The 19,328-nt window shown below is 45.9% G+C and overlaps 1 protein-coding gene across 1 annotated transcript in view; it reads right to left on the bottom strand.

The window, feature by feature from the left end:
- Positions 1-12,759: 12,759 nt before the first annotated feature.
- LOC129383671 (uncharacterized) overlaps positions 12,760-19,328 on the bottom strand; it is a 177,280-nt gene continuing 170,711 nt past the window's right edge. The window contains exons 6-8 of the mRNA XM_055068340.1: positions 17,795-17,886; positions 17,228-17,459; positions 12,760-12,927 (exon numbers count right to left, since the gene is read on the bottom strand). Of these exons, the coding sequence (XP_054924315.1) occupies positions 12,886-12,927; positions 17,228-17,459; positions 17,795-17,886 (366 nt within the window). The 3' untranslated portion in view covers positions 12,760-12,885. The remainder of the gene's footprint in view (positions 12,928-17,227; positions 17,460-17,794; positions 17,887-19,328) is intronic.

The raw sequence follows: 19,328 nt of genomic DNA, 5'->3' as shown, positions 1-19,328 counted from the left end.
AACATCGAATGTGACATGGTGCTCGATGACCTTCAAGGAGTCCGAAATCAGAAGAGTGCTTCACAACTTAAATAGCAGGTCGGCCTCAGGTCCGGACGGCATCTCAAGCACATTGCTAAGGAACATGGATGATAGGTAAATTGAGCTGCTAACGAAAGAGGTCAACAAGACTTGGGAGAGTAGATACGTCCCGGACGAGTAGAAAGCGGCCTCGGTTGTGCTTATCCCGAAACCAGGTAAGCCCCTAAACCTTGACAACCTAAGCCCGATATCGCTAACCTCTTGCCTAGGGAAGGTAGTGGAGTATGCGATCCTCCACAGGATCTCCGATTACATAGAACGCAATGACCTGTTCCCGCACAACATGGTCGGCTTCAGGTCCGGCATTGGGACACAGGATGCAATGCTATTCCTTAAGAAGCACATTTTCGATTACAGCACTAGGGATGTTAGGGACATCTTAGCCCTTGACCTGACCAAGGCCTTTGACACTGCATCTCTTTGATTTGTCCTGGACGTCACGGCCTGCATAGGTCTGGGATCAAGGTTTCTGGCTTTTGTTAGATCATTCCTCATGAACAGAACAGCCACCATCAGGATTGCGCAACTCAAGTCAGATGAGTTCGCACTAGGGGCCAGAGGCGCTCCCCAAGGAGCGGTCATCTCCCCCTTACTATTCAACATAGTCATGAAGGGCTCATCGGAGAGGCGCAGATTCCTTCCTAATATGGCCACTCGCTATACGCGGACGATATCACGATCTGGTGCCCGGGAGGATCACTTGCAGAAGTAGAGCACGTGATGCAATCGGCCCTAGAGCAACGGAGTCCTACCTGGAAGACACAGGCCTCCAACTGTCCCCAAACAAATCTGAATTGTTACTGTACAGGCCGGCCAGGCAAGATGTTAGGGGGCACACCCCCCTTAAACAACTTCCCATATACCTCTTTGCAAGAAACGAGCGGCCCATTCCTCAAGTCGAATTTATCCGAATCCTAGGATTACTGATTCACGCACGTGGATGTAACGCCGAAACGCTCACGCACATCACGGCCAAAACGGAAAGCATGTTGAGACTCGTTGCTAGAGTATGCGGACGAAAGTAGGGACTAGGTGAAGACAATCCCCTGAGGATCCATTACGCTTTTGTAATAAGTCACATCAACTATGTAGCCTCGGTCCTTAACTGGACCAAACCCGCAAAGAATAAGCTTAACATGCGCAAGAGCATGAAAAAGTACTGGGGTTACCAATAACCACTTGCTCGGACAGGTTAAACAAACTCGGTATGCACAACGGCATTGATGAAGCGATCGAAGCGCAGCTCACCGCTCAGGTAGGCAGGCTCTCGCCAACCAGGGTAGGGAGACACATCCTAGACGGGGCCTGCACGGCTCCCAGAATTCTCAACAAACAGGAAATCACCTTATCCAGGGAGCCCCGGGCCACCTTCGTGGTCAGCCCATTCCCTTGGAGTATGCACCCGCAATACAAAGTAGGGAGGTGAAAAGCCCGAGATCGGGCGAGAATCAAGATTCGACTGTCTTTGTCAACGCGGCTCAGTACGGCAAGTCTAGCACATTTGCGTTGGCAATCATTGACGGCAAGGGGGAAGTGCGCTCCTCGGCCTCGGTTAGGTTAGCTACGAGCAGAGTCGCGGAAGAGGTCGCCATAGCCCTGGCCATGAGCAACCCCTCGCGCAACAACGGTTTCACAGGCTCACGAGCGGCCATCAAGGCTTTCGAGTTGGGTAACCTAGGCCGAGAGGCTGCCTCCATTCTGCAAAAGAGAACAAACCCCGGCACTCACTTCAGCTCTTGGCTTCCCGCCCGTATGGGTGCGGACGTTCATCAGGACATACCTAACCTCAACGAGCTTTCGCATGATCGTGTGCGATGTCTAACGCGCCGCGGCGGTATGGAGGCCTTATGGGGACAGGATGAAATCCAGCAGAACTACCCGCTCCTTACTTTTCATGAAATAACCTCTCACTATCGGCTTAGTAGAAGGGCCTATCCTCTTCCTCACCCGAAGTTAGAGAGGTTCCAGTCAGTTTGACTTAGAATGCTCCAGACTGGCTCATTCTTCTCGCCGTATCTCCTCAGACACCGATTCAAGCTGTCCGGACTGTAATGAGATTTATTCTTCCTTAGCGCACATGTTCTGGCAATGCCCCGCGTTACCTAGAGGCCCTCTATCCGGTGAACCTGACTGGGAAGAGGCACTCCGGAGCCCATCGTTCCAGACACAACTACAGGCAATCCAGAGGGTCCAAGAAAGGGCGGTACATCACGGTATCCCTGCCCCGACTTGGACGCAGCCAGCGGCTTCCGCGGGTCCCCGTTAGGGGCCCCCGGGGAAGCTCCTTAGGCTCGAATAAAGTTCACTGTGTCGGTCTTATGAGCAACTACCATGGAACAAATTATTGACAACTTGATATCTTTCTCGGTTGACCGCCTTTCGCCGTCTAACGCATGTTATCGCTCAGCGCAGAATGCGTCCTCATGTATCGAAAGTTTTTTGAAGGTAATTGATGATTCTATCTGTGGTCTGTTGTCACCGAACCTTGTGTAATATGAATATATGCGTGACACGAATTGTGCAGTACTTTCTGGACGACACGCGAGCACTAGCGATTATTCTGGATCCTTCGATGACACATTTATTAAAGACCGACGTAAATGAGCGCACAGGAAGACACACACGAAAGAGCCGAGAAAGATGCAGGACATATGCTAACTCACATCTATTTTATTTACAGCTTCATCAGAAGATAAGTGTGAGAAGAATTATATGCGCAATGCGTAACAACAATGGAAAAAACATAGTGACAAGGCAACCCAAATCAGTAAAACTACAACACGTTCAGGAAACTCGATTTCTTTCCTGGAGAGCTTCACAGACGTGTCACTCACACATTTATCTCCCCTTTTCCTGATATAAAAGCCTTCTAATTGTTCACGCGCCGTCTTATCGCGAACTTTGCCTATGATTCTTATGTCACTCATTCGTGGTTCACAAGTTGTGCAGTTGCCGAAATAATCACCCAAATTTGTCCCACCTCCCGTAGAAGCCCTCAAATGATCCCGAGCCCGGTCATTAATACAGCGCCCAGTATAGCCTATGTAAGCCATCCCACAGGTCAACGGGATCTCGTACACGACTCCCGTACAGCAGTTAACAAACTGCTTGGCATGCTTTTCTCTGCATCCGTTCAGAATTCCATCACGCGAAATGTGTGAGCACAGCTGGGCGAGCGTCTTCGGAGCAGAGAAAACCGCGGGCATGCCATGTCAGTTCGCCACTTTCTTCGTGTGGTGTGCCACCTTGTGAAAATACGGAACCAGAACAGGTTCAGCCGGATTCTTCTCCCGTACTGTCTCCTCCCCAAATATGGCTTGCTTAGTTTTTCGTAAAAGGGCTTCCGTCACAGACACAACGACCGCACAGGCCCTAGCCAGATTATTTGCTTATAAAACTATACTGCACTGCATGCGGGCACGACTTCGTGACAGCAGACCCCAGGCATGTAGGGCATGTAGGGTAAAAGCTCCTCCCAACACACAGCGTAATCGCAACACACATATTCATTCTGTAAAGCAATGTTCATGTCTAAAAACTGGAACGAACGCTGAGAAGGCAGTTCGTGCGTAAACAATAAACCCCCTCCAATTTTTTTGAAAGGTGTCAATAATGCTATCCACCGAGTCAGTGTACGACAAAACTGGCAGTTTCTTAAGGATAATCAGATGCACTTTGCGTCTTTTTACACTGGTGTCATACCTCGGGAGCAGCCCCTCCGTCACGCTGGTGTATGTAGGTGTTTTTATGAGGCTGTTTCTTGTTGATGGAGGAAGATGAACCTGACTTCACTACACATGACTCACACGATTGATGACGATTACAGGACAACGGTAGGAGGAGAAAGGTATGACGACTAGTGTATGACGACAATGGGGTGAAGATGACTGTATCACAAACCCTGCATGAAAACGATGGAGCGACGACAATAGCATGGCGAGAGCCGCATGCGAAGCTGTACTTGCGACCATTGCACGACCAGGACGGCATGAGAATAGATACATGGTGGCAACTGTATGTCAGCGACGCAACGACGTCTTTTTTATAACCACGACAGTGTAAAGAGTTTGAACGACGGTAGCATAATTACGATAGAATGACAAATGAGGATTGATGTCGAAGGACATCAATTTAATTAATAGATGACAATGCTAAACGATACATTCACGACAACGGCATGGCGACGACTGTGGGACGACGAGTGCGTGATGACGACATCATGGGAGTCGGTTCTTAAGGTTATGGTGAAGACGACGGAACGACCTTGACGGCATCACTGTCAGTAACTGAGCCCCTGCCGAAGTTGCTCTATCTGTCCTTAACAACATTCTGCCGACTACCTCTCCCGCCCCCTAATGATCATTGTCGCCGCCGATATTGATCTGCCGCCAATCACCTCTAGTCGCTTTGTTTTGTCCATCGGCGCCCGACGCGCAGATACTGTTCACACCCTCATCTGCTTATCTTCATCGCAAACCTCTACCACTGCTGTTTGTTCGCCGTTCTTGACGTGGCCGCTAGTACATTTATGCTAGTTCACTACGCGTTCCCATGACCACTCACTCTCCTTCGCGACGAGCCCCTCGGCTGTGTCGGGCTCATTGACGTATCTGTGTTTGAACGTGCTCGGCTCCTCTTCTGGACTTTCGCTCGACGCCATGACCACATTTTCGAAGAAGTCCTAATTGGCTACGGAGGTCTTTGACTCATGCGTAGACGCCAACCTTTCTCTCGAGCACCACAAAAAACTACTGTCTCTCCTTGATACTTTGCGTTCTTCCTTTCACTGTACGGAGCACGCCTTGGGTCGTACGAACAGTGTTTCCCATAACATCGATACCGGATTCCCGCCTCAACTCAGAAAACGCCCTATCGCATCTCAGTGGCGTAGCCTCGTGGAATCAACGACGAAGTGAGTGAAATGCTCGAGCCTAGCGTTATTCAACCATCCCAGAGTCCGTGGTCTTCTTCACTTATGCTAGTGGGTAAAAAAAGGATCGTTGTATGCGAGGCTGTGTCGATTACCGCCTTCTCAACAAAGTAACACGGAAGGACGTCTACCCCTTACCCCGGATTGACGATGCACATGACTATTTACAGTGCACTGGGTACTTCTCGTCATTGCATCTGCGATGCGGTTACTGGCTAATTCCCATTAGTGCATGCGATCACCCCAAGACAGCGTTTGTTACCCCTGATGGGCTATATGAAATTACTGTCATGCAATTCGGACACTGCAGTGCGCCCGCAAGTTCAGAGAGCATGATGGGTGTCATACTTTGCGGTCTCAAATGGTACATCTGCCTGTACTACCTTGATGACATTGTCGTGATCACATCGTTGCGACATCATCGCCACCAGGTTTTGACATGTCTAATGAACACTGGTCTTCAGACGAATATCAAAAAGTGTCACTTTGCAGCTCGCACCTTGACAGTCTTGGGTGACAATCTGTCCAAAGACGGCGCCCTCCCTGATCCTGCGAAACTTCGAGCTGTCTCTGAATTCCCTAGACCAACGTCACTGAAGAACCTCCGGAGCTTTGTCGGCCTTTGTTCTTGTTTTAGTCCGACCGTTATCACACCGTTTTCCTCCGACCGTTATCGCTGCCTTGACGCGCCATCTCAACGTTGCCATCGACATGTCTAACTTGTCTCCTGAATGTGATGACGCTATCGAGACATTTAGGCGGCTGCTCACGTCTCTCCGATACTCTGGCTCTACGATCCCCGAGCTCCTATGGAAGTACATACGGACGCAAGCGGCTTGGGCCTTGGTGTGATGCTCGCCCAACTCAAGCCTTGCTATAGCGAGTAGGTTCTCGCCTATGCAAACCGAGCGCTCACAAAGGCCCAGACCAACTATTAGGCCACTCAAAAAGTGCCTGACAGTAGTCTGGGCTCTTCGGAAGTTCCGACCCTAACTTTATGGACGGGCCTTTTACTTCGTCACGGACCGCCACGCTCTTTTCTGATTGTCGACTTTAAAAGATCGCTAGGCCCACCTCGGTCGCTGGGCTCTGCGGCTACAAGAGCATGATGTACAAGTGGTGTACAGGTCTGGCCGGAAGCACTCCTACGCGGACACCCTTTCTCGCTCTCCTTTAGCCCATGCTATAGCGTCTCTTTTGGCACGGTAGACCGTTATCTTTGCAGTCAACGTCGCGTCCATGCATTTGGAGCAAGGGAAGGATCTATGGAACATTTCCCTGCTACCATCAAGCGCTCACACGTGCTCCGTCGTCAAGCCTCTCATTTTACCGTCCGAGAAAAAAAACTGCTCTATCACCACAACTATATACCGGATGGTCGCAAGTGGCTTTTCGTAATGCCTCGTCACATGCGCTCCGAAATCTGCACTGCTTTTTATTACGACACACAGGGTGCTCACGCAGGCATGCTGAAAACTTGCGCAAGCTTCCGCCAATGCTTCTAATGGCGCGGTATGTACAGCTTTATCTTCAAGTATCTCATGATTTCGAAGCCTGCCAACAACGAAAGGTTCCTCCGCAACGCTCGACCGGCGCTCTTCAGCCCTTACCTTGCCCTACGCGGCCGTTCGACCGCGTCGGCATTGATCTGTAGGGCCCACTCTCGTGCGCTACGCCTAGAAACCGATGGATAATCGTTGTTGTTGACCATATCACCGGATATGGTCAGAGACCCACCCTTCCTGCCGCTGCAGCACGCGACGTTGGTTTTTTCATTCTGCGCAATTTCACGCTCTGATATGGCGCTCTTCATGAACTCCTCAGTGACAAGAGGGCGTGTCTCTTTTTCCCGTGTGGTTTAGCGCTTGCCGAGCGCCATGCCAGCCACCACACATCTACTACGTACCACGTTACACGTACTATCTAAAACTAAGTTAACTGAGCGCTGCAATCTCCCTCTTGGCGACAAGCTCACTACTTACGTCGCGTTGGACCACTCCAACTGGAACCTGGCTTTCCCCGTTGTAACCTACGCTTGTAATACTGGTCTCAAACGACCACAGACTTTTCGCCTTTCTTTTTGTTTCATGTACGAGAGCTCTTGTGCAAGCTCGATACGGCATCGCCATCTGACCCGACGCCTCCGAATTTAGGCGCAGGTCAGAAGTAGCCTTGTACGCTGAAGAATGCCTGAAACTTGCGCGTACTTTCACGACGGAGGGTCAGGCTGACCAGCAGAATCGACATGACAATGACCTTAGCAATAGTACTTTCTTCGTCCGCTCCGTCGTTTGGTTATGGATTCCGCCTCACGTTCCCAGTCTCTCGTCTAAGCCACTGGCTCAATACTACGGACCCTACCTGATCGTCGCATGTACCTCTGCTGTAAACTATGTGGTCGAACCTCTGATGCAATCTGACAACCTGAAGCGTCGCGGTCGTGAGGCAATGCACATCGGCCGGCTTAAACCGTATTATGATACGCTTATCGTGCCGTAACCATGAGTCGCCAGGATGGCTACTCTTCTCTCTTGGGGCAATTGTAATGACGAAGATAGTACAAGTATTGCTGCGGCCGCATGGCTCCTGAAGTGAGGAAGACAAACACCAAAGGGTCGGTGTCGCTGTTTTATTGCTCACGCTGATGCTTGGCTTGGACTGCTCGGTTGCTCTCCGCGCTGGAACCGACGTGTCTGGGATTCCCGCTAATGTCAATAAAACTCATAGAGCCTTCAATTTCTACGATGCTGAGCGCTATCGAACTAACGTTAAAAGCGTTCCTCAAATACAGCAAGCTGACGCTTTATGAGGATGTGCATCAAATGCACTTGGTACGTGGCGCTTTTGAATAAATGTATTTCACGACAACGCTTAGGCGGGCTGCGCTCACCTGTGTTCCGCTCTTCAATGAACCTATCGCCAACTTCGTTCAATGAGTATGTCCCACTGATGGTGTGGCAAGCGAGGGAACTGTTGTCAGCATTCGTATGTACCGGCGCGCCTCTCTTCTCCTCGACTCGGAGAATATGAGAAGACTTCTCGGCGCGCCACTATATGGTGCAGCGTGTCCAGCAAGATGCACAAGAGAGGAGTCCGGTTCCCGCACGACGCGCTTCTCAGCGTTCGCATGAAGCAGCACGCCATGCATTTTAGGAGTCATGCTTAGGGCTCACGGTGGCGGCGCTCGATGGCACCGAGTGTTCTTTGAGAGCTACGAAGGAGTAATCCCGCTGCATTACATTCTTAATAACTAGTTTAGACGGTGCCAGTGCGCTGTATCACTGAATTTATTCAATGCTAAACGCATTACAGTCGACAGTTATCGTGAGATATGTTCTGCCGAATTTTTTTCTTTTAACGCATAAGGAGAAATAAGAGGATTAGATATTACCAACTAGCCCCGCCTCCGGGGGAAGGGGAAGATGAAAATAGTATTTATTTATTTATTTAGAAAATACTACAGGCCAAGCAGTCGCCCGAGCAAGAGGGGGGGGGGTGTCATTGAGAAAATGTACACAACCAAATATATATTACAGGCGTGTCAGAATAACAGACAGGTATGTAACGTACTAAAGTACAAGGTCAAATCCCAGTTCACAATAATTATCAGTGACTTTTAGTATGCTTCCGGAAAAAACTTGGTGCAGCAGGTTGTTCGAATCTGTTATTGCGTGAAGAAAAAACAGAGTATTTAAAATTGTTAGTGTGGGCAAAGATAGGGTGAAGTTGTATGGATCGTATCGTTTTGTGGAACGCGAAGATAACGGAGCAAGGATGTCTGTGAGGTCTAGAATACATTTTTTTGCTAGATAGGCGGAAAATAAAATTTAGTCTTGCGATTTCCCTTGGGCATTCCAATGATTGAATTTCATTTTCATTAATTAACTCAGTTGGGGGGTCAGAGTGCCGAAAATGGTTGAGAATAAAACTAACGGCTAACCTTTGCACTTTCTCGAGGTTGGTAATGTCTTTTTTAGCGTGCGGATCCCAAACCTGAGAAGTATATTCCAAGGTAGACAGTATTATTGCATCACATGAGAGGAGTCTTGTGATAGGGGGCGAGCGTTTAAGTTGATGCCTTAGCAGGCCTAATTCCCTGCGTGTGGACGAACAGTTTTTTTTTTTTTTCAATGTGGAGGACCAAGTGAGCTTGCTGGTGGCAGTGACGCGAATATATTTATAATTCTCCGTTAGTGAAATAGGGGTTTCTTTGATGCTGTATTGGTAAATAAAAGGTTGTTTCTCATTAGTGACACGCATAAATATACTTTTATCAGGGTTTAAATTCATGCCCCAGCAGTCATACCAAGTAGTGATTTCATCGACAGATTGATCCATTATTATTTGGTTATTTACAGAGTTTCCAGAATGGAATAAAATACGATCATAAGCAAACAACCGCATTTCAACACCTTTTTTGGCATATGTTGTAATATTATTCGTATAAATTAAAACAATTGCAGTCCTAGCGCTTCCCTGGGGGACTCCGGAGTTAACTAGGAGAGGGCTAGAGTAAACGTGGTTTATGTCAACAAACTGTGTGCGAGAAGTTAAGTACGATGAAACCTCGTCAACAATGGTAGAGGGTAAATCAATCAGATGAAGTTGATGAATTAGTTTGGAGTGGGGTGTAATGTACATAACAGTATCATGGGAGATGTACGAGATGTTTCCAACGGGAACTCCCTGCGTCTCGTCACAATACCATCTGGATGGATGTAATTACGCGTGAGCCCTGCGCAACAGTAATTAGAAGCTGAACCGCTTAGATATGTGCTCACGTGCAGGCGCCCAGATGGGAATAGATTGACAGAAAGAGGAGACAGAGAATGCGTAAAGCGAACGCCGAAACAAAACAGGGTGAATAAGGCTTTGCCACACCTCGCTCATGTCAGCTTGCATATATGGGAGGATCGCGGAAGCAAGGAAAGGTAGTGCTAGAAATCGCTCTTTGTTGTCTCTTCAATGAAGTAAACGCTACTACTAGACACGGACAAACTTTGGGCAAACTATAAAAATTTGAATTCCATGTACGTAAGCCACGTGTTTGCTATTCCTAAAGAATAAACATCGTTTATTTTGTGGAATGACGAAGGGTTTTAAAGTACCATAGCGTCAAGACGACAAAGCAGCACTTCAGCCACTATGCGAGGCACCCTGTGCGGCAATAGCATCGCTGACCCATTCGCAGGCTGCAAACTATGGCGCTTAACAGTGCATCGGCCAAACACGTCTGAACCTTTGTTCTGTGTAAAATGCAGACAGAACTCCCATTATTCAATTGGCGATATTACCGTGTCACTCGAAGGAGTTTGGAATCTAATAATGCGCTTAGAGATTAAAAAATCATTTGACCTTGATGGCTATAACAACGCTTTTCTTGTTAGATATTGTGCTTGGAGTAGTCAATATTCGGCAGTAATTTTTTCAAGTCTTTATGTATTCCGACAGCTGCTTTAGATTGAAAATTAGCGAAAATTCTTCCCTTGCATGAATCCGGCAACCAACAATCACCATGAAATTATAGTCCGATTTCATTCACGTCTCAATCATGTAAACTTCTTGAACATATATACTTTAAGAATATTATTGAGTTTCTTGAAAATAGTAACATTTTGAGTGATGCTCAGCATGATTTCGTTGCGGGTTTAGTACAATGACTCAGTTCGTAGAATTCTCGCATGCCATTTCACACGCTCTCGACACAGGAAATCACATAGATGCATTTTCATATATTTTTCCAAGGCATTCGGCACTGTTACACACTGAAAGCTTCTCCATAAGCTTCGCGTTTAGTTGACGGGATCACTAGGTTTTCAAATAACCGTTCCTAGTGTGTTTTGTTTCATTCCTCAAACTATTCTGTAGCAAATGTGATTTCCGGAGGTCCCCAGGGTTGAATAGTGGGGCCGATTTTGTTCTTATGTATATCAATGATTTGCCGAATCATATGTCCGGAAAAATCTCCTTTATGCTGACGACTGTTTTCTGTATAACGTAATAAACACGAATGTTGCCCCGTTTCCCTTAACGATTCTTTTACACAATTTTTAAGGTGGCGCGACAAATGGGAAATGAATATAAAATTTTCAAGAACAGTTGCTTTATCTTTTAGTAGGTGCTCTTCTGTTCTTTTTTTGTTTAACTATTCGTTTAATGGCTCTTCTCTTGAACAGGTGTCTGAATACAAGTACCTTCGCCCCATCTTCACAGCTAACATGTAATGATCAAGGTATATTGAATACACGTACATTAAAGCATTAAAGAAAATAGGCTATCTAAATTGTACATTGCGAGAAGCTCCACGTGAAACAAAATTGCTATCATATAAATCGCTCATCCGACCCATTCTCGAATATGGTTGCCCCATCTGGAACCCTTATAAATAATCTGATATTAACGCCCTCGAATCAGTTCAAAAGAAAGCAATACGTTTCATATGCCGCCGTTATGACTGGGATCTCATTCCTCATTTCAACTTGTTGCACTAGGTCTACAACCTCTGTCCGAGCAGCGTGATCGTGAATGCTTGAAATTGTTGCATAATCTCATTACTACCCCACGCTACTCATTAAAGAAGAACTATCTGTCTCCTGTAACTAGGTCACTGCCTTTAGAGGAATTTTTGAACAATTTAACTTGATTCATTCTGTGTTTATAATTACCCATTGTATCTTTTGTTTGAAGTAATTATTCCTACGGTGTCAAGGTTGATTTGTGCAGAAGAATGTTTTCTTATATGCAATGTACAAACCAACTCCTGTATTATTTAAATAAATAAATAAATAAATAAATAAATAAACTGATGCGCACAAGGTAACACTCAACTTGACATTACGACATTTCGACTGTCATGTGCCTTCAACATCCCCATGCATCAACTATCACCAATGAACCTAAACAACACAAAGAGCTTCACTCACATCGATTGCCGCAGTGCATGGGTTCTTCATTATGTTTTCACTTATCTGTAGCAGACTGCTTAAATTCTGTATTGCCGAATTCACTTCTCTCTACTTCTGCTTGTCTACCTGGGCGCCTACAATGTTGCACTTACCAATGCTGAAGCCGGGACCAAAACTGTTTACATACCTAGTGTCACCTGTTCATTGGCGCATAGCCAAAAGACCAAGTCGTCTACTCGAGCATATGCCCAGCTTCTCCTGCCCAGTTTGACATGGGCATGGACCCAAGTTGCCTATATTTGAAATACCAAATGGCACAGGCACAGGACACCTATCCAATGACACAAGCCTATTTCACAGTTGTCTACTGGGACACACGCCTAGTGCCAACACAATGACTGAAGTTGGCGCCAAAGAGGTTAGATACCGAGGTACACATCAAAAAGTGCCTGAAGCTTCCAAAGAATATTTACCGCAATAATAGACCACAATGAATGGTGGCTAAGTAAAGTAGGAGAAAGTGTGCCAGGCAAAGGTGTTCAGAACGGCTGACTATCAAAGGCGCTGACCCCATTTGCACACCTCGGACAGAATCGTCTGATGCAAAGATGGATCAATATGATATCGTTGAAAGAATATATTGTCTTGTATTTACATATACAGACCCATGCTGCCACGGACAAGCTCTCAAAAACGCATGATGAGTCTGTTACGTTAACATTTCGTGCAGCTGTTCTCGTCTGAAACGCATCAGTAACCACAACCGATAGCTGTCGAAATTTACAGACATAATTGCCCCGGCGCAGCTCTCTTTGATTCGGAAATAAAATTAGACCACATACATGTCGTTTCACAAATAATTTATTAGAAAATGCGGACTCATGCAAACGCCTTCTATCATGCCACCGCCTACGACCGGCGTTAAGTGAAAAAAAGAAAGCGAATTGTTTGCTCTCACTGCCGCTTTTATCATGCCGTGAACGTTGGGAAGTCGCCCCAAAATCCTGGCACCTGGAATAGATTAATTTTAAAGTGTGTTTCGGAAACACCAATTACACCATGATGTAATGCCACAAACTTTTCATTTTCACAATTTGTAGCGCATCATTCAGTGGCGGCTAAGCGTTGTGGTTGGTATTTATAGAGGGCGTGGTTCGGTGCTGGCACCACTATGCTTAATAATTTTACGGTCTGAAAATACAGGTGAGTTTATTTGTATATAGAAATTTGCGTCTGCGGTTGCACTATTTAACACTAATGCTAGCGCTATATAAGGACTGGGGAGTTGAACGGCGCAGAATGTGGGAAATATGCAATAAAAGAAGTGCATAATTTTATGTACTAAACAATAAGAAAGGTGGTTAACCGAAGGCTCTTTTTATGATACGTTGTTTATTTCGTTTTTATGACATAAACTTTTGTATGGCACTCTTCGGAAACATGAAGGCCAAGGATACTGGCCGCGCGCTCTGTAGTGCCTCGTTTATCCAATTACGTCACGATAAATGTGATGGCCAATAAACTGACTTCACATATATTGACACGTGAAATTGTTTATTTTTTATCGGTGAACGCACCGTCTAACAAATGTTATTGCTCAGGGCAGAACGCGTCTGCATATCTCGGAAGCTTCTGAAATGTTATCAATGCTTCTATCCGCTGTCCACGCTGAAACTTTTGTAATCTGATTGCATTTATGCTCGACGCAAACGGTGTAGTAATGGAAAGAGCGTAGGTTAGGGCGTGTTGGTATTGCATAAATGAGGTTTTTAGCGCACGAAAAGGGACGAGAGACAGATGCAAGACGCGGCACAGCACTGTGTCCGCGTCTTGCCTCTGTCTCTCGTCCCTTTTCGTGCGCTAAAAACCTCAGGTGTAGTACTTTCTGGAAGAGACGCGGGCACCAGCGATTACTCTGGAACGTTCGATGGCTCATGTATAAAAGCTGACGGGCTTGATTCGCCGATCTGATTTCCGACGATCGCCAACTGGGTCCGCCGATGTGGCCGTTGCTTGAGTGTAGCCTGTCTTTAAGGGCACAAGTTCATCCAATGAAAAGCTAGTTTCGTCATTCTCAGTTTTACTGCTTTCTTCACCGTCACTACTACATGACAATATCTCTTAAGGTTTATGTATTCAAAAAGTCGTCTCAGTTATTCCGCGTTGCTGACGGTTTATTATAAGGAAACCAGCTTTATAATTTTGAACGATCAGCATTACAGAAGAAAAACAGATTGGTTTCGCTACATAGTAGGGAGCACATTCACCCGCATTATTAAAGAAAAGGCTCATATGCAAGTTTACTTAATATAAGATTACTAGACAATCGGTACTAAGCCCAAATAAGAATTGCGTAACTGCTTTTGGTCAGATAATTTACAATCATGTAGAGAGAGGACTACCATTATTTGACATCGTCGCCTCGCATAGAAAGTAACACCCATAACCTTGTGCACTGTGCTCGCTCCTATTACCTAAATTGCTCAGCGTTTTGTCTAGTGGTTTAAAATTGATACAAGGTAAATTTATGTCTGTTATAGCCGGAGGATATCGCCATCAATCTTTTCCAAAATTAGGAACTTGATCTTGTTGAGACACGGTGTTGTATAGGCTCAAGCAGATCTATTGACGATGTCACAATTTTGTAAAAATTTATAAATCTGCATTCACGACACCTGCCACTGGCCGCTTCACTTGGTCTCGTAACCCAGGCTACTTTTTAACTGGAATGTCTCGCCTATCAATCTGGTCGAGTGTTTTTCACTAGAATAATTTCTGAAAGCGATTAGCACTGCAGAGCCATAGACGTCTTAACCTCTCAAGCAGAACACGTTATCTGATTCACACGTTGATGTTTTGGTTACTTTCCTATGGCCGATAAACTTCGCATGCACTTCTATATTACGCACACATATCATTTGTTCCCCTAAAAATACTCCGCAGGTTATCACGTAATTTGTAATCTCATAATGTTATCTTCTTTCTTTCCGCGTGTATAGAAGTGGGATGTCCGCCTTTCGTTTCTTTTTTTTGTACAATGATATTGTAGTATGTTCCTGCACTGTACTCCGGTTCTCACTCCTGCCTTAAGGCCTATAATGTAGGGTCGCTGTATAGAGTACAAAAATAAAACAAATGAAATGTCCCGCAGTAGGTTTGTCAAACCTTTTTTTGGCATCTTTTTGTTTGTCAATTTGTCAAAGTAGGTTTGGCTTAAGTAATCTTCTAGAAACCACGTACACCCGATTATAGCCTAACATCTTCAGTCATTACACATGCAATAATATATAGCAGTATCGTTCTGTATTTAGTGTGGTATGGCGACTGTCTGGTATCATTGCGTTACGATCTCATTCGTTAGTGCAACTTTTACATAGGTGTGAATAACCATGGTCCATATGACTGTAGTCCAATTGTTATCGTCGTGATTCTGTACATTTTGTTTACTGTTTATTTACACAAAATTGTTCGCGCAGCGTACTACTTGGACAGCTCATTGCGCTCACAAGGTGAATCTTTTCAATTTGTTGTTTAGCGTATTTGAGATAACGAACTCGCTGGCTCAGTGGGTGCGGTGTTTCGCTAGTGAGCTAGAGGTTGCGGGTTTGATTATCGAGCATTTTGTCATCGGAACGAGGCCGCTTTATGACAATTAGGGAACAATGCAAAAGAAGCCTGTGAAAGGTAACTATGCTGAACCCCACAATTTAGTTTCTTTTATGTATAATGAAAGTACATGATAATTTATATAAATGTTATAGATAGCAGTTGGTATATGAAGTGCATTTAAAAACGTCAGAGACACCTAAAACTGTTTAATTCTGGGAATGCGAAAGCATACCGCGTGTAGACCTCGGAACATCATGAACTCGCTCATTTTATACACTCATGACGTGGCGCTACTAGCAAGTTATAACGTAATCACGTGGCGGCACAGCCCATGGGCTGTGCCCTCACGTGCCTAATGACGCACGTGTGCAATGACGTTGCGCCACCCACGACCCACGACCTAGGCACATCTTTAGTCAGCCAGACCCGTAGGGCTGTCGCTACGTCGGAGAAGGGTGCTCGTCTCATACGCCGTAGGCCCGGACTCGATTACCACCCAGACCTTAGCGTAGCAAATTTTCCTTTCAAAGTCATTGTTTACGTTGTCTACTGGAACCACCCTGAGCAACAGGACGTCAATTGGAGCATTTTGACGTGTTTATATTCGTGCCATAGGCGTATGTTGTTACCATCGCTCAGTCACGCCGCCGCCGTCGCCGCTACATTTTTGCTTAATGGGGCATATAATGCTTTTTCATTTAAAATACACAATTACTTATTCTGTCGTCGCTTGATAAGTGATCCTTATTAAGTGTGAAGCATACCACTCACAGTGGTGACGTAGTGGCGTTGGCGTTGCGCTGCTCTGCCCTAGGACGCGGGATCGAATCTCGGCCACCATAGTAGCCTCTCTATGGGGGCGAAATAAAAAAGCACCCGTGTACCGTGGATTCGGCGCACGTTCAAAGATATCAAGGTGGTAAAATATTTACGCGGAAAACTCCTCTGGGGGTTGTCCAAATCTGCGTAAGCGTTGTGCCACTAGCTCATCTTCATGCAGCCCGGTGTCATTACAATACTATGAAACTTGATCGGATCACCATAAACGACAGCGCTGCGGCGAGCCGAACTGTAGCGGACGGCGGTGCCAATAAATTGATCAAGCAAGAAAACTATTGTAGGTGGCGGCGCCAGGTGCACTGATGGCGTTCCGGTAATTATAAGCCATTATCGCTCTTTAGTGCCCTATCAATACACGCCGAACAATCATAAACAATATCAAACGTACTTCGGCGACGGTGGCTGTCTATGACGCCCCCTCAGGGACTCTATCTTGAAAGCCATCTGCGATTGGGACAGAATGCGCCAACTGCTGATAGCTTTGTGTGCGCTCTGTCCTCGCCGCTTAGCTAGCGTTGAAGCAAGAGGCATCACGAACGTGAATTCGCTTGCTGCCGCTGCCGCGCTGCGTCTAACGTGACCGACGGAGAGGCGGACTGACCCTTTCCTCGTTGGGTAAGCATAGAAGTGCTTACACATATAGGATTATTCTGTAATCCCTGGCTACGACATCCTTAATAATAATATTGTGGTTTAGGTACGTTTAATTATTCTTAACGGGCTTGATATAAGTGTCGGACTTATTTTTGTGCCTCCGCAAGTCTCAGGCGCCCTTTCCCACTTATTGATGTCATATTAAAAAAAATACACGTTTACTTTGCAGCCCAATAGTTTGACCTTGCATATTTTACAATGCACTTACCAGGACAGCATTGTACGGTACAAATTTCGGGCTAACAGCAAATTCACCACCAGTTTCCGTTAGTGTCGGCTGCAGCTGAGGCATGTTCGTTATCACCGTGTGTCCGGCAAGGCTACTATCGACAGTCATGTGGCTCACATGAAATCTAATGCTAATGACAACAACTTTTCCTAGCCAGCTTGAGTCCACTGCTATCGCTCCGAAGGGTCGCCCATTGTGGAGAAATTGCAATCTGTGAAGAGAGTTGAAGTCACGAAGAGCAGTACATCACATTCTGAAATCACATATAAATTGTCATGAAACACAACACATTATTCTAACGTTACAACTTTTCTAAACACCAGGCATAAAACATTACGCATCATCGAAATTTTATATTTTCTTTATGATGTTTTGTGTTTATTTCATTTTTTTGCATGCGCTCTTACGGGCACTGGTACACAAAAATATGAGGGTAGACGGCCAGTCTCGAATCATCGCATGCTTTTTTTTTTAGTTTGAGTATGACCCAAAAAACGTTATAGAAAGAAGAGAATAGCTCCGTAAATCTGACGTAGAGAGCCTTACTTATCTTGATTGCCAAGGACAGCAACAGTTCCACTGAGCTCCAAGAAGGCACCCAGCGCAAGCCTCGGGTAGTGAGAGTGGGTAAATTTATCCTGCAAATAAAATTTGAGTGTTATAAAACATTGGAGTATTTTCTTTTGGAAATAGCTTGCTGAGGAGGGCCCGTATACAGCACATAATAAGCATCTTCTAGTGGTCCCCAAAAATACTGTCCTATAAAACGTCAATATGTCAAGAAGGTATATGTGACTTCAGACAGGGTTAAGAGAACCATGAAGTAAGAGTCATCGGGATAGACTATCCAGCTTGTGCAAGAAAGAACGAGTACAATGTACTACAAGAGCACAAGAAATAATTACGTGTAAAGAGAAAAGTGCAACATATGAAAAAAGTCGCCACTTCGGCCGAAAGCCTAACCATCGGTTGCGACAGAGAGAGAGTGAGAGAGGAAAACGAAGCGGGAAATGTAGGGAGGTTAATCAAGGACGTGCCTGGCTGGCTACCACACACTTGTGGAGGGGAAAAAGGAAAGAACAGATGGGAGAGAAAAAAAATAATAATCAGTCATTCACAGTCAGTCGCCGAGGAATCTCCGCTGTCCCAAGCGTTCGTACAATCCAGCGTCCTTCATGGAGCGCAGAAGGACTTTCGTGGTCTTTTCCATTCAAGAATGCATATGCCATGGTCCAAGCATCTTTTCTTCTGAAATCGCTCTATTATCTAGCAGCTTCAGTTTTCCTTGTAAAGTACGCCGTTCAGTTTCAAAAGATGGGTAGGGGCACAGAAGTTGCTCTAGAATCTCATCGCACCAACACAAATTGCACGCCACACTGTTGGCCTTTCCTATGGGGAATGAATGGGAATTTCTGATTGCCACGCCCAACCACATGCGACCCAGTAAAGTTTAGCGACGGGAAAGTCCAGGTGGCAGGCGAAGTCGCAAGTTAGCGTTGAGAGACTGACACCATGAGTTGGTGAAACCCGGTGAATTCCGTTGTAGAAGTGTGATAAGGCGAGCAAGTGATTGAAGTTGTCGCGCAGCGTCGATTTTTGAAAGTTTTATAGGAATCCGCTGATGGTTTTGGTATCCTAAACGCGTAGCTTCATCTGAGCCGTCGTTGCCGACAATTCATCAATGATTTGGCAACAATTGAAATACAGTGTCGTGGCCTATCTCAAGCGCGTGACGATGAGCGTGCCTTATTTCATACTCTAGCTGCTCGTGTAACCCATGATGTAGGGCAAACTGCAGAGTTTGTAGGGCTGCTTTGGAATCGCAGAAAATAGCCCAACGATTTGGTGGCTGCTGGAGCATGTAGTTCAGTGCACCTTGAAGAGCCGCAAGTTCTCCTGCTGTCGGCGTTTTATTGTGTGGATATTTAGGCTACAGTGAGACGGCGTCCAATAGAACAGCTACTGCTCTGGTAGAGCTGTTGCAATTGGCGGAACCATCCGTGTAAACGTGTATTCGGTCAAAAAAAGTCGTTGAGGAGAAGCACAAACAATGCTTCAGAGCTAGCGGTGACAAGTCTCC

This window comes from Dermacentor andersoni, chromosome 8, assembly GCF_023375885.2.
Source record: "Dermacentor andersoni chromosome 8, qqDerAnde1_hic_scaffold, whole genome shotgun sequence".
Lineage (NCBI taxonomy): Eukaryota > Metazoa > Arthropoda > Arachnida > Ixodida > Ixodidae > Dermacentor > Dermacentor andersoni.
The sequence above is the reverse complement of the archived record's forward strand: the minus strand, read 5'-3'. Positions and strand labels throughout refer to the sequence as shown.